Source organism: Eumetopias jubatus, unplaced genomic scaffold (assembly GCF_037043125.1).
Source record: "Eumetopias jubatus isolate StellerSeaLion01/CBP00866 unplaced genomic scaffold, mEumJub1_p1.0 scaffold_1, whole genome shotgun sequence".
NCBI classification, from domain to species: domain Eukaryota; kingdom Metazoa; phylum Chordata; class Mammalia; order Carnivora; family Otariidae; genus Eumetopias; species Eumetopias jubatus.
In genome coordinates, this window is record NW_028274807.1 from 69761930 (window position 1) to 69786686 (window position 24757).

Consider the following 24757-nt stretch of genomic DNA (forward strand, 5'->3'; position numbering starts at 1 on the left):
AGTCTCCTTCTCCCTCTGACCCTCCCCTGTCTCATGTGCTCGCTCTCTCTCTCTCATTCTCTCTCTCAAATAAATAAAATCTTTAAAAAAATTGATGGTAAGTAAAGACAAGATACAGATTAGTTTCCATTTTTATTAAAGTTGTGTGTGTGTGTGTGTGTGTGTGTTTTACTAAGGAATACATTACACTAAGAGTTCAATAACACAAATAAAGGTTAGTTCTTAAATCTTCTATTTCATTTACCAAAAATGTAAACATAAAAGAAAATAATTCATCACTTCCTTCCCTATCCTGACTGAATGTATCAACAAAAAAAGGAAGAAGGAGAAGGAGAAGAAAGAAGAAGAAAGAAGAAGGAGAAAAAGAAAGAAGAAAGAAGTCCTCATCCTTTCAGGTAAGTTCTTTCTTCAGAATGAGTAGCACAGACTTTAATATATTCGTCCTCCAGGGCTGCAAGGACATGGCATGAATGACTATTGCCCACTATGAAATGGGTCTGTGGAGCTATGACTAAAGTCCACCCCCTTTACCAGGATGGCTCAAATGCCCTCAGGGATGGCTCTTCTCTCTCCAGTCCAAGGACATGGACAGTGCCACGGCACTGAGCACAAGACACTGTGATGAACATGATGTGCAAGCTGGCATACTCGAGGGCACAGATCAGAGCCAGCAGTGACCTACCGAGTCTGAATGAGGGTTAGTCATAGAATATTAGAGGTAAAAGAATCTGAGAGAGCAGCTAGTTATAGTCATTTTACAGTTGCTATTCTAATATTGAGCAGAATATTGATAAAATTTTATGGAATACTCAAGATATGTTTATTTATGTATCTTCCTAAAGCCATTTAAACTTCACTAATTTATGTTTCATCTTCAAATACTGATAAACTCTAAGCCAACATACTAGGCTGAAACTAATTTCAAGCATAATTTATAACATTTTAAGAATGTCTATTTGTTCTTAACAAAAATAAATATCCTTGAGAAGTAAGTAAGGGAAAAGGATGTTCTTCAGGAGAATATTAGACAGGTCTACCTTAAGACTACCTAACAGCTTGCCAGTTTCTTTAAAGCTGTCAGCTCAAGTCTGCTGACATGGCTTTTGCTGCCTTCCTGTAAATTCTGTTCTTGAAAACCTGAGAGACAAATTCACTTGTTATTTTTGACAATTGGGACCTTAATACTATCAAAATGAACCTAAATCTGAACTGAAAACTGAGGTAGTCTAGTTCGTTTTTATATGCACTCCACACTTTTCGAGTCAGAAAGAGACTCCAGTCTACTGTCCCCAAATCGGCTACTCCTTATTCTCCTTCTGTGCCCTACCTCATTTCCACCATGGCTGCAGTCTGGTTTTGTTAACATAAAAGGCATCCTACCACAGGAGGCCATTTCGAATTCTTCATTTCAAAGCTGAATTCTAGCCCGCGAATTCTGCACCGAAATTTCAGATTTTAAGTCTGCTTTTAGAATATGGTCATATTCTAAGTGACTCAAATGTTCCTCTTAACATTTCTTACAGGTTCAGTGTGGCCTTCTAAGTCTTCACGGAGTACACTGGGAAGAATAAGTGATAAGCAACCACTCTCAAGACTTGTTGAAGAGGAAGGAAGACACTAGAGCTGTTAGTTACCCTCAGAGACTCAAGATTTCTTAGCTTCATACCTTATCAAGTTCCTTATTTGTGCAGAGAAAACACTAAGGTATCAGATTCCAAGCTTAATAAATATACATAGAAAAAATGTCATCTATAATATTTTCTCCAGAAAGTCATTAGTGCAAATATAATTATATCAATAAAAAACAAAGCAAAAATATATTTCAAGTATAAAAAGCACCATGCTTGGAAACAATACTACCTAAATGGCATTACTGCACAACAGTCAAAATATAATTGAACCTACCACTGTGAATCTCAAATATATTATCTATCATATTTTTGGTGAAATTCTTTATACAACTTTGCAGGATGATTCATAATCACAGTTGATATATAAGTTTAGAGTTTTATAATCTTCTTTAAAAATATACTCTATACTTTTCCCTTTTAAAGTAATGTGTGACAAAGGCAGAAAACTGAGCACTGGCCTGACACCATTACTATTAACTTCTCTTTAGCTGAAGTCGGCTATGCTAGAGACCCCCACTTTCTTTACAATGACAAATACCTCCAATTTAAAATTGCATGCAAATACATATTTAAAATTTATGCATTAGAAAAAGGTGACTTTCCTCTATGCTGGGGTTGCGGTTTGGCTCCAATACCAAATAGTCAGTTGGAATTACTTTTTAATAATTATACTGCTTGCTCACTTAGCATCATCTCTTAATTGGAGTGCTCAATAACTATATGCTGAATTAAAAGGTGAATGAATGAATGAATGAATGAATGAATGAATGAAAAAATCTTGTCCAGGAGTTATGTTTATAATGCCACAGGACTTCATTAGCTTTAGAGAGAATAACTGGGCATTACTCATCATTAAAAAATTTCAAATTGGAATTACTAAGAGGGGGTGATAAGCTCTAGTACCGGAGGAGAATTGCTTCTGAGGATGAGAATCTATGTGGTAACAGAAGTGTCAAAAGCAGGAAGCAAAACATATCACCTCCTTTTATAGTTTGTTTCTGTTTTGTTTCGTTTTGTTTTTTGTCTGTTCCTTGGTCTGTGGTTTCTCTAGATAGTAGGTAGGGACAGTGGGAATCTCGTTCATCCATTCATATGTGTTACTAATTAGATGAGGCAGCTGGCTACCTTAAGAGAGTCATAGTTACTCCTGACATTTACTTGTGCTTCATTGAACTTCTTCACTTTGACATTGAGACCACTGGGCAGAAATCACATTGCGTCAAGAACATCACCTTCTTTTAAAGCACAGGCAATCTTCTGACTTCTGTGGACTGAGGCTTATATTGTGGGTAAAGGGAGTCCTACTGAATAGGCCCTACACCAAACCTACACTTTGCTATTAGTAAACAATTCAGACCACCTTGTTTTCACTTATATTTTTCTTCTTATATATAATTTTCAGATAGTAGAAACTCTTCTGTAACAATGTCTTAGCCCACTTGAAAATAACTGCATATCTCTCTATGCAGTACCATAATTTCTTTTTATCTTCATTGGTCAAAAAAGAATAGTTCTATTTTTGTTGGGTTACAGTTGTCAAAATTATTATCTGAAAAACATACAATTATGTTTTCTTCTGTTGCATGCCTTCAATGTTTTTACAGGGCAGAGTATTTTTCTCTGTGTCCACAGTTTTTCAAGTCATCATTAAACTACTGGAGATACAACTGGAAGGGCTACCAACATGTAATCGTTCAGTAGTAAACTGCCACACAGCTGGTTTGAAAAAGGCAAGCATGGTTAAATCATAAGATTTAGCAAAACATAATAAAAAAAAAACTTTTAGAACAATGAGAACAATGATTTAAGTATACCAGGCACAGCCATTAAATTCAATAAAGATATAATAGTGATATAGAAACCCAATTCAATTACTATCTGTAAGTCAAAGGACAATTTATACTTTTGAGGACGAGATCCACAATTTATAATCTTGTAATAGCCATTTTTAAAAATTACTGCAGTACTGATGAACTTTCCCATCATTTTAGGTTAATGAAAATGCTGGGGTATGTAATCACTCTGAAAATTTCACCAATTATCCCATTTTCAAAGGCAAACTTCAGGCAGGTTATATATCCTGACAAATAAAGATGTGGTGACTTAGAATTCCTTCTCCTCCTCCAAGCTCTGAGGCTATTGGGCTGCTGCTGAAGAGCAACTGCTGTGAAGTTCTGCTTCAAGGTCTGATTGTGGTCAACGCTTCCAACCCAAAGTCAGGAATGACACTTCTGCCATCTGCCCCGGCTGGCACTCTCCCAGATTTTGTGCTTTGTTCAGAGGAACGTGACACAAAGGAATGTCTTGAGAATTCACTTTTCCATTTCTAGTGCCATACACACAGAAGAAATCCAGCCAGCAGAGGAAATAGATTGCCTAGCAGAAGCCAGAGGGTGACCACCAGGCTAGAGGAACGGGAACAGAGATCTAGGATTGAAAACAAAAAATTGACTTTCTGAAGACATTTCTGGAATAAATCATACCAACTAAAACTGACAGATGAGTAGAGGTGACTATTAAAAGATGAACAAGGACCACCCTGGAGAGCAAAATCAAGAATAACTTCCTGAGACCTAGATATGCAAAGTCATTTTTATACATTTATGGAAAAAGAACAAAATATTTTATGCAGGAAGAAAAGATGATGTACCCACCATACTGAGGTTAAAAGCAGCACCCCAAAAAAGAAAGAAGTGTCTTCAGGAAGCATCCCAACAAAGCTAAAGATGCTACACAGGAAAGTAAATTAATATATTGGCTATTCTAACATGGGATGCAGGACCTTCTTCCTCTCTTCTTCCTTGTCCTTTTTAAGTAGGGTAACCTATAATTTATCATCCCAAATCAGGGCATTTTGAGACAAGTGTTGCAATAAATTTCCCAAGATGCAGCCACTCGTGCCTGTGGTGCCATGGCAGCAAACTGAAAATTAGATAACTTTTGTGTTCCTCTGCTTGACCAGAAACACAGTATAACTAGTAAACTAATCTTCAACTGCCAAGCCAACTCTGGGACTTGTACTTATTTCCTTTTTCCTTGATCTTTCTATTTTTTTTTAAGATTTTATTTATTTGACAGATAGAGACATAGAAGAGACGGAACACAAGCAGGGGGAGTGGGAGAGGGAGAAGGCTTCCTGCCAAGCTGGGAGCCCGCTGCGGGGCTCGATCCCAGGACCCTGGGACCACGACCTGAGCGGAAGGCAGACACTTAACAACTGAGCCAACCAGGCACCCCTTCCTTGATCTTTCTAAATAAGGTCAGCTATGCCAGCCCAGCCAATCAACTTAACCTGAGTATTTCTTCCTTGTTCCCTGCCTGCAGTCCTTTTCCCTTATTTTGCAGTTCTTTGTACTCTTGAGATGGAGACTGCCTGCTTTATGAAGTGTGGAATAAAATTTCCTTAGATCAACTAATTTGTTCTTTTTGATTAACACAAGGGAATGCTATTAAGAATTATACCAAGACCACAGTATATGGACTGTCCCAGGTAAACCAGGACATGTCGTCCCTGATCTCTAAATATCTGCCCATCTATCCATATAACCCCAGGCAGATATGGAAATGGCAGAAGAGGGGCGCCTGGGTGGCTCAGTCTATTGAGCATCTGTCTTGAGCTCAGGTCATGATCTCAGGATCCTGGGATCCAGTCCTGAGTCGGGCTCCTACCTCAGAGGGGAGCCTGCTTCTCCCTCCACCTGCTTGTGTTCTCTCTCTGTCAGATACATAAATAAAATCTAAAAAAAAAAAAAAAAAAAAAAAGGAAATGGCAGAAGATTCTACGGGCTTTGGGAACTAGGAATATATTTTAATTTAGCCATGAGTTGTTCTCAGGGCTAAAATGCCTTCTCAAAACAATTCTCAGAATAGAAAACATTTTTATTGCAGTCAAGAGACCAGGTCAACCTGACTTTATTTTAGAATGAGTTGTCCTTTCTAATATTTTGATCAATAAAGAACCAACCAAGCTTCAAGTCTGAGTTGCTTAAAAGTAAGAAAAATAGGACTGGTCTTCAGCTATAGGATGAACAGAATGATAATGTCAAGGCCCTGGAGCTTGTACTTCTGAGCACTATGCAATGTGGAACAAGTATTTAAAAAAAATTATTTTTTAAAAATACTTGTGGCTGTAAGCCAGGTAAACCATGGGGAACTTCTATTCTTCCTCAATGGAATCATGCTGGTATTTGTTAAATCTTAAAAAAAAAAAAAATCCCACTTAGCTAAGAATGGTTCTTCTCAAAGTGTAGTCCTTGTGTCAACAATATCAGCATCACCTGGGAACTTGTTAAAAATGCAAATTCTCAGGCTCCGACCCAGATCTTCTGAACCCAAAACTCTGGATTTTAACATGATTCTGAGGTATAAAGTTTGAGAACTTTTGACCTAGGACTGCAATATCTAATATGGCAGCCACAGCTATATGTGCTATTTATTTTATTTATTTTTTTAAAAGATTTATTTATTTGAGAGAGCGAGAATGAGAGAGAGAGTACATGAGAGGAGGGAGGGTTAGAGGGAGAAGCAGGTTCCTTGCTGAGCAGGGAGCCCGATGCGGGACTCGATTCCGGGACTCCAGGATCATGACCTGAGCCGAAGGCAGTTGCTTAACCAACTGAGGCACCCAGGCGCCCCTATATGTGCTATTTAAATCTAAATTAGTTAAAATAGTTTCGGGGTGTCTGGGTGGCTCAGTTGGTTAAGCGTCTGCCTTTAACTCAGGTCGTGATCCCGGAGTACCGGGATCAAGCCCCCCGTCGGGCTCCCTGCTCAGCGGGGATCCTGCTTCTCCCTCTCCTGTTCCCCCTGCTTATGTTCTCTCTCTGTCAAATAAATAAATAAAATCTTTAAAAAATAAAATAAAATAGTTTCTCACATTAACCACATTTTACATGTTCAACAGTCATATGTGACTAATGACCATTGTACTGGATAGTGCAAACTACGGAACATTCCCATAAACCCAGAGTTGATGTGGTAGCGTGGTCTGGGCTGCATTAAGGAATAGACCCTGAAGTGACTAATAACATAGACATAACCCTTTATCTCCTGACTTTCAATTTGGCCCAAAGGAAACAGGAGAAGTACTACTGTTTGTACTAATATTTAACAAGCTATTAAAACATTAATGGCAGTTCTGGAACATTTGTTCTTCAAAAACACTGCACTTTCAGTGCTAGTACTAATTAAAACGAAAAGATTCAAAAAGAGGGTTTCAAAATGAATTAAACACAATAAGATCTGGGTTTTTATCTGAACTTCATTATTTATTAGTTCATGAATAATACATTACTTAATCTCTTTATACCTTAGTTTTCTCATGTGTAAAACAGTAATTCCTACCTCATTAGGTTTTGTGATGATTAAATGCAATGATACAGACATAAAGCACTTGGCAAAGTGTCCAGCATTCAATAAATGGAAACAAAAACAACCCCTACAATCTGAAGAGACTTGAAAGAATTCAGAAATAAATCTTTCATAGTCTCTAATGGAAACTATTTTGGGCAATATAGAACTATCTAATCACACTCTAGCATTTAGAAGTGACAACTAGAAAAAAGGAGAGAGAAAAGAAAGTCAGTTTTGCATTCTTTTTTTTTTTTTTTAGGATTTTACCCACCCATTTGAGAGAGAGAGAGGAGAAGGAGAGGGGAGAGCACAAGCTGGGGGAGGGGCAGACAGAGGGAGAGGTGGGCTTCCCACTGAACAGGGAGCCCAATGAGGGGCTCCACTCCAGGACCCAGAGATCATGACCTGAGCTTAAGGTAGACGCTTAACCAACTGAGCCACCCAGGCACCCCAGAATTTCACATTCTAAAAGAAATAACAAATGTAAGAAAAGGCTATGCAAACTAACACCTAAGAACAACAATAACAAAAATCAAAAGAATTTAGGGAGAATATCTTTTACACTTCCTCTGAATATTAGCATTTTTAATGTTTTAAAGGCATGCTTAAAAACCTAAAAAAAATACTTTCCTAAGACAGATCAGGGGTGACAATTTGTTTAATAAGGTTCATCATAGGTTAATTCTAATTATTAGTATTTATCACACAGGTACATTTAAAGCATCAAAATATTTTTACATATTTAGTGGGTCATAAAAAAGTATTAACAGAAACAAACTATTTGCCTGAAAGAAACATTTGTCATAGTTTCTGGCACATAGTTCAATAAATATTCAGTAAAGGCTAGTACGCTCAATGAACACATTAACAAATACAGTAAGTCAGGATATTTTAGAATTTCAAGTGATGTGTATGTTTAAAAAGCAATGCCTAAAATATATCTATTCTTGTAATATTTATACATTTTTCAAAATTGTAGTAGTGATTTGGTGCTCGCAACGCTCTTTTGAGCATGCTTCCTCATAGAAATGGGCAAGTTAACAGGGAAATCAATCACATTATAGTAGCACCATATCAGAAGGGTGACTGATAAAGCAGAAGTAGGATGAGCAGAGTTTAAGGTGCAGACTGTGCAGGTGGAGGGGGCAGGTGATTTGCAATCTCTACCCCCCACCTCCTTTTAATAGATTCACTTGTCTTTGTCATGCTCCAAGGACAGGAAATAATCATCTCATAGCCCCTTAACCTGGTTTGGATTTTCTCTCATTCCTAGATATTCTTCTACTCTACTCCCAAGATTCTTACCGCTGAACTAGCTGGAATTAACTATTTCAACTCTGCCAATGGCTCAATCCTTGCTCATGTCTTGGACAATGAGATGGTGACAGATTGTCACAGTTAACTGAGATTAGGCCTGAGGATGAGAACTCCATCAGAACACCTAACTTGTGGACTATCAGCCCTCTTATTCTAACCAAAGCAATTTAATAACAGTAACAACAAAATTAAGTCATCCTACCAGCTTCATATTAAAAGTAAAAGTTAACTAAGAATATTTAACACTATATTATTTACCACACCAAAAGGACCTAAGATCCTTTTTTTTTAAAGATTTTATTTATTTGTCAGAGAGAGATAGAGAGTACAAGCAGGGGGAGTGGCAGGCAGAGGGAGAAGCAAGCTCCCCGCTGAGCAGGTAGCCTGATGTGGGACTCGATCCCAGAACCCTGGGATCGTGACCTGAGCTGAAGGCAGATGCTTACCCGACTGAACCACCTAGGTGTCCCTAGGATTTTTTTTTAAGATTTTATTTATTTGAGAGAGAAACAGAAAACAAGCTGGGGGGGAGGGGCAGAGGGAGAGGGAGAAGCAGACTCCCTGCTGAGTGGGGAGCCCCACGTGGAGCTCAATCCCAGGACCCTTGGATCATGACCTGAGCAAAAGGCAGATGCCTAACCGACTGAGCCATCCAGGTGCCCCAGGACCTAAGATCTTATTCATTTCAAACAATTCATTGTGTCATTATTATTATAACTACAGAAAACAGCTGACTCCCTGAAGTTCTGCTCAGAAAAGAGTAACATAGCAGGCCTGAGATTGCCATCCTTTGAAAGTCCTGCTTGCAAGGATGGTTTAGCTGGTGTGTCCGAGAACAGGTTTCTGCCAGACTTCACCCTATTGCCAACCTTTGCGGATTCTGCTTTGTATCTCTTCACTTTAACAAATCTTAGCCATAAGTACAACTACAGGCTGAGTCCTTTGAGTCCTTGAGAATCACCAAACCTGGAGGTGGTCCCAGGCACCCCCACAAGTACCAGTCTTCTAAAACTCACACTCTACCTGACAGTTCATATCTGCAGAAAGCCCCCAGGATTTGGGAAATAAAGGAAACTAAATCTTAGAGGTGGAGAAACTGAGGTGTAAATGAATGCAGCCCTCCATTTTCAACCAGACCATGGAACAGGCAAAGGGGTTACCCAGTTCCATTTATTTTTTTTTAATTATTTTATTTATTTAAGAGAGAGAGAACAGGAGCAGGGGGGAGGGGCAGAGGCAGAGGGAGAAGCAGGCTCCCCACTGAGCAGGGAGCCCGATGCAGGACTCGACCCCAGGACCCCGGGATCATGACCTGAGCTGAAGGCAGACGCTCAACCGACTGAGCCACCCAGGGGCCCTACCCAGTTCCATCTAAAAAAATACCTCCAAATGAGAAAATGAAACAGTGCATAAGATCTTTATTCATATTCTAAAATATCAAACTGTCATAAAATCAAATAGGTCATTTAATTAAAATCTCATAGATCTTAGGTCAAAGTTTTAATTGAGAATTCATGAAATCTGCTTTTATAACTCTCAGAAATGGGTCATCAGGCTCAGTTCACATAGCTTCAGTAATGGGAAATGGCCTCTTCTCAAGGCAGTTCTTTCCATTCCTCTCCTGGACTAAGGATCAAAGGGATTTAACTGGAATTTGTCTCCCTCCCAGAACTCTGTTCTGTTGTTCTCAATTCTACTCTCTGGAGTCTCACAGAATGAGAAAAACATACGTCCGTGAAAACCACTTTGTCTTTACTAGCCCATCTTTCTATCTTGCTTTGTGCATATTTATGTGTCCTTGCACCTTTCTCTTTTTTGTGGGTACGTCAATCCCTTCTTTAAGCATCTTGTCCAGTGTCCTTCCTTTTCTTTTACCTCACCTACTCATAACACAGGCATTCCTTGGAGATCGTGCAGGTTCAGTTCCAAACCACCAAATAGGCAAATATTGCAATAAAACAAGTCAAATGAATTTTTTTGTTTCTTGGTGCATTTAAAAGTTGTATTTACAGTGTACCGCAGTCTATTAACTGTGCAATAGTATATGTCTAAAAAATGTACAAACCTTAATTTAAAAGTACTTTGTTGTTCAAAAATGCTAACCATCATCTGAACTTTCTGCAAGTTATAATCTTTTTTGCCAGTGGAGGGTCTTGCCTCAATGTTGATGATTGCTGACTAGTTATGGTAGTGGCTGTTGAAGGTCAGGGCTGGCTGTGGCAATTTCTTAAAATAAGACAACAATGAAGTCTGTCACATCAATTGACTCTTCCTCTCACAAATGATTTCTCTGTAGCATGTGATGCTGTTTGATAGCATTTTACCCACAGTAAAACTTCTTTCAAAATTGGAATCAATTCTCTCAAACCCTGCTGCTGCTTTATCAACTAAGTTTAATGTCATACTCTAAATCCGTTGTTGTCCTTGCAACAGTCTTCACAGCATCTGCACCAGGAGTAGTTTCTATCTCAAGAAACCACTTTCTTTGCTCATCCATAAGAAGCAACTCCTCATCCATTCAAGTTTCATCAGGAGATTGCAGCAATTCAGCCACATCTTCAGGCTCCACTTCCAGTTCTAGTTCTAGTTCTCTTGCTGTTTCCCCCACATCTGTACTCATTTCCTCTCCTGGATTCTTGGACCCTCAAAGTCATCCATGAGGGTTGGAATCAACTTCTTCAAACTCCTGTGAATGTGGGTATTTTGACTTCTTCCCATGAAACACGATTTTTTTTTAAAGATTTACTTATTTATCTATTTGAGAGAGAGTAAGAGATTGAGAAAGCACATGAGCACAGAGGGAGAGGGAGAAGCAGAGACTCCCCACTGAGCAGAGAGCTGGAAGCGGGGCCTGATCCCAAGACCCTGAGATTACACCTGAGCAGAAGGCAGATGCTTAACTGACTGAGCCACCCAGGCATCCCCCCCCCCCTTTTAAGATTTTATTTATTTGAGAGAGAAAGAGAGAGAGCATGAGAGAGAGAGAGAGAGAGAGCACAAGCAGGGGGGAGGGGTAGAGGGAGGAGCAGATTCCCCACTGAGCAGGGAGTCCGATGCAGAACTTGATCCCAGGATCCTGGGATCATGACCTGAGCCAAAGGCAGACACTTAACCGACTGAGCCACTCAGGCTCCTGGAACAGGAATGTTCTCAATGACATCTAGAATGGTGAATCCTTGTGAGGGGTTTTCAATTTACTTTGCTTGAATCCACCAGAGAGTCACTATCTATGGCAGCTACAGCCTTATGAAATAGAGTTCTTAAATAATAAGGCTCAAAAGTCAAAATTACTCCTTGATTTGTGGGCTGCAGAATGGATGCTGTATTAGCAGGTATGAAAACAATATGAATCTCATTGTTCATTTCTATTGGAGCTCTTGGATAACCAGATGGATTCACAATGAGCAGTAATTTTAAAAGGAATCATTTTTTTCCTGAGAAGTAAGTCTCAACGCTGGGCTTAAAATAGTAAACCATGCTGCAAACAGATAGGCTGTCATCCAGGCTTTGTTGTTCCACCTACAGAACAAAAGCAGAGTAGATTTGGTGTAATTCTTAAGGGCCCTAGGATTTTCAGGATGGTAAATGAGTACAGGTTTCAACTTCAAGTCACCAGCTGCATTAGCCCCTAACAAGAGAGTTGGCCTGCCTTTGGAAGATTTGAAACCAGATATTGACTTTTCTCTAGCTAGCTCAATGGCATCTTCCAACAGAAGCTTCATCTACATTGCAAATCTGTTGTTTAGTGCAGCCACTTCCACTGTTTATCTGAGCTAGATCTTCTGGAGAACTTGCTGCAGCTAATACAACAGCACCTGCTGCTTCCCCTTACACTTGTACGTTGTGGAGACGTCTTCTTTCCCTAAACCTCATGAACCAACCTCTGCTAGCTTCTGACTTTTCTTCTGCAGCTTCTTTACCTCTCTCAGCCTTCACATAAGTGAAGAGAGTTGGGGCCTTGCTCTGGATTAGGCTTTGGCTTGAGAGAATGTTGTGTCTGGTTTGAACTTCTATCCAGACCACCCAGACTTTCTTCATATCAGCAATAAAGATGTTTCACTTTTTTTTAAATCATTTATGTATTCACTGTAATATCACTTTTCATTTTCTTCAAGAACTTTTCCTTTGCATTCACAACTTGGCTAACTGACACAACCAGCTTTTGATATGCTTTCTTCACAAAGTTGAATCGTTTCTAGCTTTCAATTTACAGTGACAGACGTGTGACTCTTTCTTCTACTCGAATGCTTAGAGGACATGGTAGGGTTATTAATTGGCCTAATTTCAATATTGTTGTGTCTCAGGGAATAGGGAGGCCCGAGGAAGAGGAGGGAAATGGGAATGGTTGGTTGGTGGAGCAGTCAGAACACAGACAATTATCAGTTAAGTTCACTTTCTAGTGAGTGTGGTTCCTGGTGCCCCAAAACAACAAAATTACAATAGTAAAATCAAAGATCACTGATCACAGATCACTGTAACAAATATAATAATAATTAAAAAGTTTAAAATATTGTGAGAATTATCAAAGTGTGACACAGAGACATGAACTGAGCCAGTGCTGTTGGAAAAGTGGTGCTGGCAGAGCGGCTAACAGTTGGCACAAGCTGTCCATTTGTAAAAAATGCAGTATCTGTGAAGTGCAATAAAGTAAAGCAGAATAAAATGAGGTATGCCTGTATAACTGAAATACATTTAACTGCTTTTTGTGTTTAATGAGCAAAAGTTTGTTTACACTTAATTTCTTTTTTTTTTTCCCCCCAAATCAGAGGGTCTTTAGAAAGGTTTCTTATCCTTGCTCTTACTGAATGGAAGTATAATGTTTACTCACCTTCAGTTTCTAACAACGGTGGGAAGGAGGCTTTCCCATAAAATTGCAATTAGAAGAGAAGATGCTCCACCTGTTTTAGAGTTTCCTTGAAGGGAATTTCCAACATTATATAAGAAAAGTCCTTGTCTTTACTCCAACCAAAGAGACTACTCACCTAGTGGTAGAGCTCGGGTCAAGTTAGTAGCTGGAGGATCGGTTTCTGGAGGACAGAGCTCACAGAAGTCCCAACATGATGGGCAGAGCAGGTTACCATCATGAATCCAGCCATTCATCTGAATACTGACGGGGAGGACCTGCCCAGCTCGACTACACAAATATGAAGTGTTCTGAACCCAAACTGTCAGACCTTGAGGAGAACAAGAAACCTTCAAATAGGAAGAAAAAAAATCAGATCAATAAGATTCTCATATATGATATATGAGCCATTTTAAACTACAGGAAAATACATTAGAATTTACTAAAAATACTGACCATAAAACACAATTTGGGATGTAGGCATATCTTTAATCTCATATATATATATATTTTTAAAGATTTTATTTATTTGTTTGAGAGAGAATGAGAGAGAGAGAGAACACGAGAGGGAAGAGGGTCAGAGGGAGAAGCAGATTCCCTGCTGAGCAGGGATCCCGATGTGGGACTCGATCCCAGGGCTCCAGGGTCATGACCTGAGCCGAAGGCAGTCGCTTAACCAACTGAGCCCCCCAGGCGCCCTCTTTAATCTCATATTATAAAGAAAGTTAAATTATTCAGGTTCTAAAAGAATTTTCACTCTGTGGTAGCAGTTCTCAAACTTTTAGTTTATCACTTTCAAAAAATCTGAGGAAAGCTACAGACACTTTTCTTTAAATATACAAGACAACACACAACTTTACACACAATGTGGATTTATAGACCCCAAAGCCAATTTGTCAAGAATAACATTTCTGTACGGGTGCCTGGCTGGTTTACTCTGTGGAGCATGCAACTCTTGATTTCGGAGTTGTGAATTTAAGCCCCACATTGGGTGTACAGATTATTTAAAAAAATCAAAGGGGCGGCTGGGTGGCTCAGTCATTAAGCATCTGCCTTCGGTTCAGGTCATGATCCCAGGGTCCTGGGATCGAGCCCTGCATCGGGCTCCCTGCTCAGCAGGAAGCCTGCTTCTCCCTCTCCCACTCCCCCTGCTTGTGGTCCTGCTCTCGCTCTCTCTCTGTCAAATAAATAAATAAAATCTTAAAAAAAATAAAAAAAATAAAAAAATAAAAAAATAAAATCTTAGGGGCACCTGGCTGGCTCAGTCAGAAGAGCACACAACTCTTGATCTCAGGGTCCTGAGTTCGAGCCCCACGTTGGGTGAAGAGATTACTTAAATAAATAAAACTTTAAAAATAATAATAATAATAAAATCTTTAAAAAAAAAGAACAACACTTCTGTAGATTATAGTATCCTCATTATACTTCAGCTTAAACCTTTGTCAAAGAGCCATTACTCGTGGGGCACCTGGATGGCTCAGTCGTTAAGTGTGCCTTTGGCTCGGGGCATGATCCCGGAGTCCTGGGATCGAGCCCCGCATTGGGCTCACTTCTCCGCGGGAAGCCTGCCTCTCCCTCTCCCGCTCCCCCTGCTTGTGTTCCCTCTCTCGCTGTGTCTCTCTCTGTCAAATAAATAAAATCTTAAAAAAAAAAAGAGCCATTACTTGTGTCATTTTCTCAAGTTACAAATTTTATAAAACAAATTTTTATTAGTTATTTTAAATTATAAAAATAATATATGCTTATTGTAAAAAAAAAAGTATTACAGCACAGAAATGTACATAGTGAAAGTCTTTTCACTATGTACATTTTTTATGTACATCTTTTTAAAGATTTTATTTATTTATTTGACAGAGAGAAACACAGCGAGAGAGGGGACACAAGCAGGGGGAGTGGGAGAGGGAGAAGCAGACTCCCCGCTGAGCAGGGAGCCCGATGAGGGGCTCGATCCCAGGACCCTGGGATCATGACCCGAGCCAAAGGCATACGCTAAATGACTAAGCCACCCAGGCGCCCCCATAGTAAAAGTTTTTAATTCTTTTTCACTATCACAGATCCTCTGCTCAGGTATAAAAAAGGTCCTAGTGATTTTACATGGACTGGTAACATCTTTAAAGGTAGGACTCACATCTTAACTGCAAGGGGTAGCTAATCAAGTCCATTTTAAAAAGCAAACACATTAAAGCTAACTTTTTTAAAAAAGATTTTATTTATTTGGGGTGGGCAGACGCTTAAGTGACTGAGCCACGCAGGCATCCCTCAAAGTTATTTTCTAAAAAGACTTCACATTAATTTCAAATATGCTGTTTCACTTTATATATTTCTGGAACTTCTCTCCTGGGCCTAACTTCAAACCAAGTACATGGTTCTGAATATGTCTGATGGTGGCAAATTTTTACTTAGCAAGTTAATGTAATTTTTAGAAATAACCAAAAGTTGCCCAGAACCAAATCTAGTAAAGGTAGTTGACTAAATTGGCTAACATTAAGTTAATATAGGTAGGGGGATGTCCCTGAGTATAATACACAAAGTACTTGGGGAAGACGGTGAAGCATGTCAACAATTTGCACTTAAATGACTCAAAAAAAATTTTGTACCATTCTTGTAGCCTTTCCATCAAAATAAATAAAACAAACAACAAAAAACAAAACAGCTAATCCCTGTAAAGTGTTTGGAGATTACATACATTTTCCCACATAAATGGTGGTTAGTATTAAATTAACAAAATTAACTGACAACTCTAAGTACAGGGAAGCCAAGTACATTTATTCAATCTTTGTAGACGGCATTGCAAATCTGCATAATCCCTTTGTGTGCTGTGATGTTGAGAGACTTTTAAAATAGCCTGAAGATAGGATGCCTAGCTGGCTCAATCAGTAGAGCATGTGACTCCTGATCTAGAGATCTAGAGATCATGAGTTCAAGCCCCACATTGGGTGTAGAGCTTACTTAATAAATAAAAAATATAATAAAATAAAATAGCCTGAAGAGGTCATCTTTGTATTATAGTTGCTACTATTCTAGCTTTATCCCTTTTAACATTTTCACTTAAGGGAATTTATTTCAAAAAATATTTTTTTTTGTAAATGTGCTTATGTAAATGTGCTTTATACATATTTACATTTTACATCTTACATAAATGTGCTTATGAAAGCATATTTTTATCATGAAAAGTGAAAATTAAAGCAATATATAACAGGAAATGACTTCCTTAATTATGGTACTTTAAAAAGATGTAATGTCTGGGGCGCCTGGGTGGCTCAGTCATTAAGCATCTGCCTTCGGTTCAGGTCATGATCCCAGGGTCCTGGGATCGAGCCCCGCATTGGGCTCCCTGCTCGGCGGGAAGCCTGCTTCTCCCTCTCCCACTCCCCCTGCTTGTGTTCCCTCTCTCGCTGTCTCTCTCTGTGAAATAAATAAATAAAATCTTTTAAAAAAATAAAAATAAAAAATAAAAAGATGTAATGTCTTATGGCCATAAAGAATATTAAGTAATTATTGGGGCGCCTGGTTGGCTCAGTCAGTATAGCATGCAACTCTTGATTTCAGGGTTGTGAGTTCAAGCCCCACATTGTGGGTAGAGTTTACTTAAAAAACAAAACAAAAGAATAATTTTTATTATTGGAAAAGGTGTTTTGCTCCACACTAAGTGAAGGCAGTAAAACAAAATTTTGTATTATGATTACAACCAGGTCAAAACTATGAATTTAATAAATACATAAATCTGCAATGGAATTTATCAGAAAATGGTTGCTGGATTATAGCTGTCAGATTATAGCTGCAAAGTATTTATTTTGAATTGTCTTTGTAAGATTTCAAAGATAATTGAATTGGATAATATGTGAATTATATCTCAATAAAGCTGTTACCAAAAAAAGTTAATTTTATAAGTAACTTTAAAAGTAATAATTAAATTCCCAGCTACAGAAGTCCATTTAGACCTTGCAGCTGAAATGGTACAAAGAATTCTTATTTTTCAATTCTCAGGATCACACTTTCCTCCTGGATATCCATTAGTAGAGTACGTAATACTCTTTAAGTTGGATGCTCCTAAGTTACAGAATGCCTCTATCTTAAGTTTTTTCTTTTTAAGATATTATTTATTTATTTATTTGATGGGGAGAGAGAGTGACAGAGCGAGAGCACAGCAGGGGGAGCAGCAGTCAGAGGGAGAAGCAGTTTCCCTGCTCAGCAGGTTCCTGCTGAGCAGAGAGCCCGATGCAGGTGCTTGATCATGACCTGAGCGGGGCAGACGCTTAATCAACTGAGTCACCCAGGTGCCCCTCTTAATAAGTTTTTAATAAGGTGATGCAGTCATTTAAAATCAGATGTGCAAATGAGACAATTAAGAAAAAAGTAGTTTGCTACCTTTGGATTTCAAATTATAAAGGAGAAAACCTATTATTAATCTGTAGTTGATTTATTAATTCTTAAATCCATGCTGCTTTCCTCAGATCTTATGAAATAAAATTGCAAATTTTTTCCATTACAAAGTAATATTTGTTCAAAAGCAAAATTACATATATTCCATTATTTCCTTGGGATATATGCCCAAAGTAAAATTACTATAAAACTTGCTGATACATAACAATTATATGATTTTTTAAACAAATGGAAAAAGGTAATTTCTCTCAAAGAAATGATATTTTCACAAAACATAAGCATCCAAACTAATATTTACATAAATAAGTTAAAAGTATTAATCAGTATATTATATAAAAATATAAAACGTATTTTAAAATATAAAAACCATTGATAACAAGATAAAATTATATAATATTTGATAATAATTATTAACAATCTTATAGTTTACCTGATAACATCCACTCCCCCAGTCTGGGTAACTCAGCTTCCTCTCACACTTTTCCATGACAAATGCTGATTTCTGAATTAGACAAACTGAATGAGGTCCATACTTTTCAGCACCATAGTTTTTAAAACGATCTGAAGCAAACCAGAGAATTTTTCTTAAAAAAATTGACTTTTGGATCAAAGAACAAGAAGCTGAAGCATTCCATTCTTATGGTTAAAAGTTGCTTTAAAGAAAGAAAATGTTTAATGGAAATTTTCCATTAAAAAAAAATCAAGAGAAATGGGCTCCAAAATCAAACTGGGTTCTCAATAAAGAACTTAGTTGGAGGAAATTATTGTATCAAAAACAGGAGATAAAACTGGGCCTAGGGGTGCCTGGGTGGCTCAGTCATTAAGTGTCTGCCTTCGGCTCAGGTCATGATCCCAGGGTCCTGGGATCGAGCCCCACATTGGGCTCCCTGCTTGGTGGGAAGTCTGCTTCTCCCTCTCCCACTCCCCCTGCTTGTGTTCCTGCTCTCCCTATCTCCCTCTCTGTCAAATAAATAAAATCTTTAAAAAAAAAAAACTGGGCCTAAAGTATCTAAATTAAATATTAGAGAAAATGGCATGAAGAATCATCTTTACTGGTAGTCTAAATAGGAGTCACCTCCCAGATGAAGCCAAGTGTCTTATCTAATGAAGGCTTTTTTGGGGTGCTGCAAAAAGTTTTTGCAAAGTTTTCTTGTACTTTCATCGTACGCTATCTCCTGGAGGTCCATACATAACATGCTGATCTAGTCTCAGACTGAGCACAAGCATGTGGAGGTATAAGGTGAATTAAATGACCTCTAAATAGCTAATGGACAAAGGAATGAGGCACTTAAGCCCTAGCAATAATTTGTTCTCTTTACACTTAATACAAGTAAGTTTCATCTTTTTTGAAAGCAGAGTTATTAAAGATAGGTATTTTATGTCAGTTTTGAAAAATCTTAATTATATAAGCAGAGAAAGAAAATGTAAAACAGAATAAAAGAGAACTTTTTTTATATTTATGAATACTTCAAAGTGCTTGAAAAACAAAGTGATCAGTGTCAAAAAAAGAAACGGGGGTGGTCAGTAAACTACAGCCCTCAGGCCAAATCCTGAAGGCTACCTGAAGGTTTTTATAAATAAAGTTTTATTGGAACATTGCCATTAATTTACACATTGTCTATAACTGCTTTCACACTGTAATGCAGAGTTCAGTAATTGCAACAGAGACCACATGACCCACCAAGTTTAAAATATTTACTATTTTTCTCAAAAAAAAATTACGTTCTCTTTACAATAAACGTTTGTCAACTCCAGCTCTAAAACAATAAACTGTGATACTATATCGTTGGCAAACCCATAATTGACAGATCCCTGCATTTCTTGGCTTTAACATGGAACTGCTGAATAGTTATAAGTTTTTAGACATTTATTAAATAGGTGAGTGATGAAAGAAATGACTGTACAAATCCAGTTAAATCTACCAGGTTTAAAAACAAAAGGAAAAACCATTATGGAAATTTGAAATGTAAATAACAGAGTCTGTAATAAAGTATGGAATTGGGACTAAAAAGGACCAGGTTTTGGGGTAACTGGAGGATGGACACTGGGGAGGGTATGTGTTGTAGTGAGCACTGGGTATTACATAAGGCTGACAAATCACAGACCTGTACCCCTGAAACAAATAATACATTATATGTTAATTAATTGAATTTAAAAAAAAAGACCAGGTTAGAAATTTTTATGACCACAGAGTGAAAAACTACCTATTGCTCTTTATTAACATATCAGATGTGATAAGTCTGTTTACAAAGGTGAATACCCATTATCATACTCTTTATGTGTATTAAAAGGGAATAAATAATATGGCACTATATCTTACTAGCCATGGGACAATAGTATTATTCTGATATCTGGAGAATGACATGTTACTTCTAAATTACATAAAATGCACACTCCTCAGAAGAGAAAAAAATAGGATACCTAATATGATTTAATAAAAAGAGCTCTACATTGGAGGATCTTACACTGGCACCAATTAATTGTATTACTAAGTGTCTCTTCGTTCACTTGTGAAATTCAATAATATGTTCTCTGTGTCTCTCATCAGGTTTTTAGAAGAATAAAATGAAATAAAAATGAAAACTGTTATGCAGATGTAAGGTACTACAAAAAAGTAGGGTACACACATGTGCAAATGTATCTAAACAGCTAACAATCCTTGTCATGTGTCCTAGCTCTATGCATTTACTATGGGAATTTATTTAGTTCTCACAAGTACTCTATAAGATAGGTATTATTATCCCCTGGCACAGAGGAGGAAATTGAGGCACAGAGAAGTTAAATTACCTCTAAAAAATGGATACCAGTGGAACCGTAATACAAATTCAGACAGTCTGGCTCCTGGGTCTATGCCCTTAATCCCTATTTTATATTGCTGATATATAATTTTAATATACACAGAACATTTCATTTCACTAGACTACTAACCTGGTTGATTTTCCAATATTCTACAATCTGAGCTGCGCTGATATTCACCACTTAAATGCCAACTGAATTCCTGACTGAAAGGGCAGTAGTCAGCAATTTCTACTGAACCGCCATAATAAGGCAAATCTTCTGTAGGTACTCCACTTAGTTCATCGAAGTACTACAAAAAAAAATTATTAGGAAGACAGGAAAGTAAGAAACATTCTATATAATAAAAACAAAGTCCACAAGCAATTTATAGCAACCCTCTAATGCTACGTAATATAAAAAAGGTATCAGTGTACTTTTCTTCATATATAATAGAATATAAAGACAGTAATATACTACCTGAGGGCTATTTCAAGGTTGTTGTAGTTTTAGAAATAAGCAAGGTAAGTATATTCAAGCTTTTTACTAGATGACAAATTTGACTAGTGTTTTAAAAAGATGAATAGGAAGAGTTTTAAGAGTTGACAAAACATAAAACTGATCCAGAGAATTAAGATATTTTAAATATAATGTACTTCAAGTGTTTTAGAAGACTTAATTTACGTGTTGTTTTGACAAACTTGAAAAAAATAAAACTGTGATAATATGAATGAGATCGTATATATAAAATACTTTGAGGGGTACCTGGGTGGCTCAGTTGGTTAAGTGTCTACCTTCGGCTCGGGTCATGATTTTGGGGTTCTGCACAAGAGGGATGTGCTTCTCCCTCTCTCTTCCCCCTCTTTGCCTCCCCCTGCCCACACTCCCTCTGCCTCCCCCCGCCCCAGCTCATGCACACTCTCTCTAATAAATAAATAAAATCTTTAAAAAAATACTTTGAATACCAAAGGAATAAGGCACCAGATAAATTTTAAAGATTTCACATTTATACCAACTCCCTGAATTATATTACTATGCCTAGAAATATAGTTGCCATCTTATGGTATCTGAAGCATTCAGTGGGATCATAAACATAATGCAGGAAGCTCAAAATTCAGCAGCAATCATTTTATTTTTATTTATTTATTTAAAGATTTTATTTATTTGTTTGACAGAGAGAGATATAACGAGAGAGGGAACACAAGCAGGGGTAGCGGGAGAGGGAAAAGCAGGCTTCCCATGGAGCAGGGAGCCCGATGTGGGGCTTGATCCCAAGACCTGGGATCATGACCTAAGCCGAAGGCAGACGCTTAACGACTGAGCCACCCAGGCGCCCCAGCAGCAATCATTTTAAATTATCTTCTGAGATCACACTTCTGATTACAGAATCCTTTGTAAATGGCAGGCAGAACTGAGGCGTTTTAGAGATGGTTACTGCAACAACAAACTTAAAGTTCCAATCAGAGACTCAGACTGAATGTGTGGGACCATTTCCTTCACCTTTTTTTTTTTTTTTTTTTTTTTAGAGAGAGAGAGAAGAGGGGCAGATAGAGACGGAGAGAGAGACTCTTAAGCAGGCTCCATGCCCAGTGTGGAGCGCAATGCTGGGCTGGATCTCAGGACTCTGAGATCATGACCTGAGCTGAAATTGAGTCTGATGCTTAATTGACTGAGCCACACAGGCGCCCCTCCTTCACCTTTTAGATCCCATGTGTCAAACCTTTATAAAGTAGAACTTCCAAGACTTTTAATTAATTGGATTAGAGTAGCTCAGTTATTTTCTTTGAAGAACCTTGTTCTTCTGTGTAAATTAGAGGAAATTAAACATGAAGACTTTGGAAACGATTAGAAAAAAAATACAAACCACTTAAAAATAGATCCAATAAATATTCTAAATGCTTTTTACCATTACTACAAGGCATTGCTAGATATTAATTGTTGTTGATTAGCACACTGGCTTTAAAGAATTGTAAGAATTCTTCATTTTTTTCTAACTTATGGAAAACGTAAGTTTCATAAGTTGAAAAACTTAAGAGAATTCACTCTTCTAATTCAAAATGGAGACTTCTCTTTAAAAAGTTGAGTTGATTTCTAAAATTGCCAAAAACAAGTGTTACCTGGTACTCTTGAGGTAAAGGTTTTGAAAACTTCTGCAAATTACACACTGCAACTGCTCTCTGGTCCTGTCTGCAAGTTAACTGCAATGGATTACTTCTGAGTGTGTCACAGAAAGGGCTCAGCATCTGCCTCCTGCACACAAAGATAAACACCATGGTATCAAACTCTAAAGAAAATATAACAAATCCATTTTAGGGCTTGTCTTTTCTATTATCATTTCAGTATACTTAAATAGCTTAATACTAAATGTTGAATCAGGTTATGAAGTTATTTTTTTATTAATTAATTTTTTAAAAGATTTTATTTATTTATCTGACAGAGAGAGAGAGAGCACAAGCAGGGGGAGTGGCAGGCAGAGGGAGAGGGAGAAGCAGACTCCCCGCCGAACAGAGAGCCCGATGTGGGGCTCGATCCCAGGACCTCAGGATCATGACCCAAGCCAAAGGCAGACACTTAACCAACTGAGCCACCCAGGCGCCCCTGAAGTTATTTTTAAAAGTGTAGAAAGAAATGCTTAACGTAGATATGAACGATTAATGCTACATGCACTGTAACTTTATTCCACCATTATTAAACACAATTCTATTTATCTCTTTCTCTCCACTTTTGCCAGTAAAATGGAGTTCTGCAGGCCTGATGTGCATGATAAAGACAAATAATGAAATTCCTGATACTGCTTGGAAATGCAAATCTTCATAATCAATATAATGGAGTCTCAGAAAGAGATGGAGATGATACCCTTCTGTCCTGAAGCTACAAAGAGTGAATTTTTTCTATGCCATAATATAATTCAAAGACTCTTGTTTGACAGCTTGTTAAACTGAACACATTCACAAGACATCCTGCTTTCATGTGCAAAATGAAGATTGTGTGAATACTCCTAATTATTACAAGTTGTTCTGTTCTGTTAAACTTAATCTTGAAAGTACAATTTGGAAAAAGATGTCTTGTAATTTTCCAAAGACGTTGGAATCTATTGCATTGTTCTGTAAAAATAATCTTCAAATTAGTTGCCTTATTGGTAATTATAATACAAATTATATTAATGTCATAACAGTAATGTTATAAATGAAATTTCAGTATTCTTAAACAATATAAATCCTGTTAAGATTGGTTACCAAATCGTAATAGGATTACTGCTATTTTTCCTCTTCTCCCACATGCTTGTTGGGGAAAAAAGCCTAGGTTAGATTTCTTATTTTAAGGAAAATTGATACTTGCTTCATTTAAGTTAACAAATACAGCAATAAAACATTTTTAGGGGAATTATAGCTTCTTGAGATAAAATGTGTAAAAGACCTACCACAGTCTTTGGTAAATGTGAAGCAGCACAGTGTAATAGGAAAGCAAAGGTCTATAAATCTTCACACAGGCTTGGTTTCAAATACCAGCTTATTTGATATTTGATATTGACTTAATTTTCCTGAGCTTCAACTATAAAGCACTTGGTGTCTAGCACATACAAGTTACTCAATAAATGTAATTTCACTTTTATAAAATCTTTATATAAGGCAATTTTATAAATTTCTATGATAAAGTTTCCAATGTATATGACCAGTAGTTCTTATTAAGTCACTTTCTTGATACCATGAAATTCATTTCCTTTTTCTTTAAAATAAAACAATACATAATATTTACCTTAAATTAATTAAAATATGAGTTTTGCCTAAATGGATAAAGAGGAGTAAGGAACTTAAAAAGTACTGATTTAAAAAGTTCCAAAGTTAGAGCTGTTCAAGATTCATGGCATATAATTCTACAGCAGTTTGGCCTAATAGAACTTTCTGCAATGTGCTGTCCAATATGTGTAATCATATAGTGGCTCTTAACCACTTGAAATGTGACTAGTGCAACTGAGGAACTGAATTTTAAATTTCATTTAACTTTAATTAATTTAAATATAAATTTATATAGCCACAGGTGGCTAGTGGTACCATAGAAAGAACCTTATTTTGTGTGTACATAGATTCAAATGATTCCAGTGAGTAAGGCTCTGCCTTTGCTCAACTGTTCTCTCCTCACACCAGTCACCCAACAATGAAGAAAGGAGAGGTGTCACACCTGAAGTTAAGCACCAGCCCCTGAGCTCAATAATGGTCATACTGGAATCTAAGATAACTCAGGGATATAGCCAGACTGGGCCTATGGTACTAGAAGTTGGCTTCTGTGCTATAAGGACTTTTGGACGTCGATGTTTCAAAAGTGGGACATTTGAATGCTTATGACAGGGATTAACAAACTTCAATTTTTGAGTCAAATCCTGCCCATAACTGCTTTTTTGGTTTCTATGTTTCTCCTACAACTGTTTTTATAAATAAAGTATTACTGGAACATGGCC

At 37.5% G+C, this 24757-nt stretch overlaps 1 protein-coding gene across 1 annotated transcript in view; it reads right to left on the minus strand.

Annotated features, from left to right (window-relative positions):
• Nucleotides 1–220: 220 nt before the first annotated feature.
• Nucleotides 221–24757, minus strand: part of LMLN (leishmanolysin like peptidase) — a 75752-nt gene continuing 51215 nt past the window's right edge. The window contains exons 13-17 of the mRNA XM_088024873.1: nucleotides 22419–22551; nucleotides 20455–20614; nucleotides 17957–18087; nucleotides 13283–13493; nucleotides 221–4058 (exon numbers count right to left, since the gene is read on the minus strand). Of these exons, the coding sequence (XP_087880999.1) occupies nucleotides 3958–4058; nucleotides 13283–13493; nucleotides 17957–18087; nucleotides 20455–20614; nucleotides 22419–22551 (736 nt within the window). The 3' untranslated portion in view covers nucleotides 221–3957. The remainder of the gene's footprint in view (nucleotides 4059–13282; nucleotides 13494–17956; nucleotides 18088–20454; nucleotides 20615–22418; nucleotides 22552–24757) is intronic.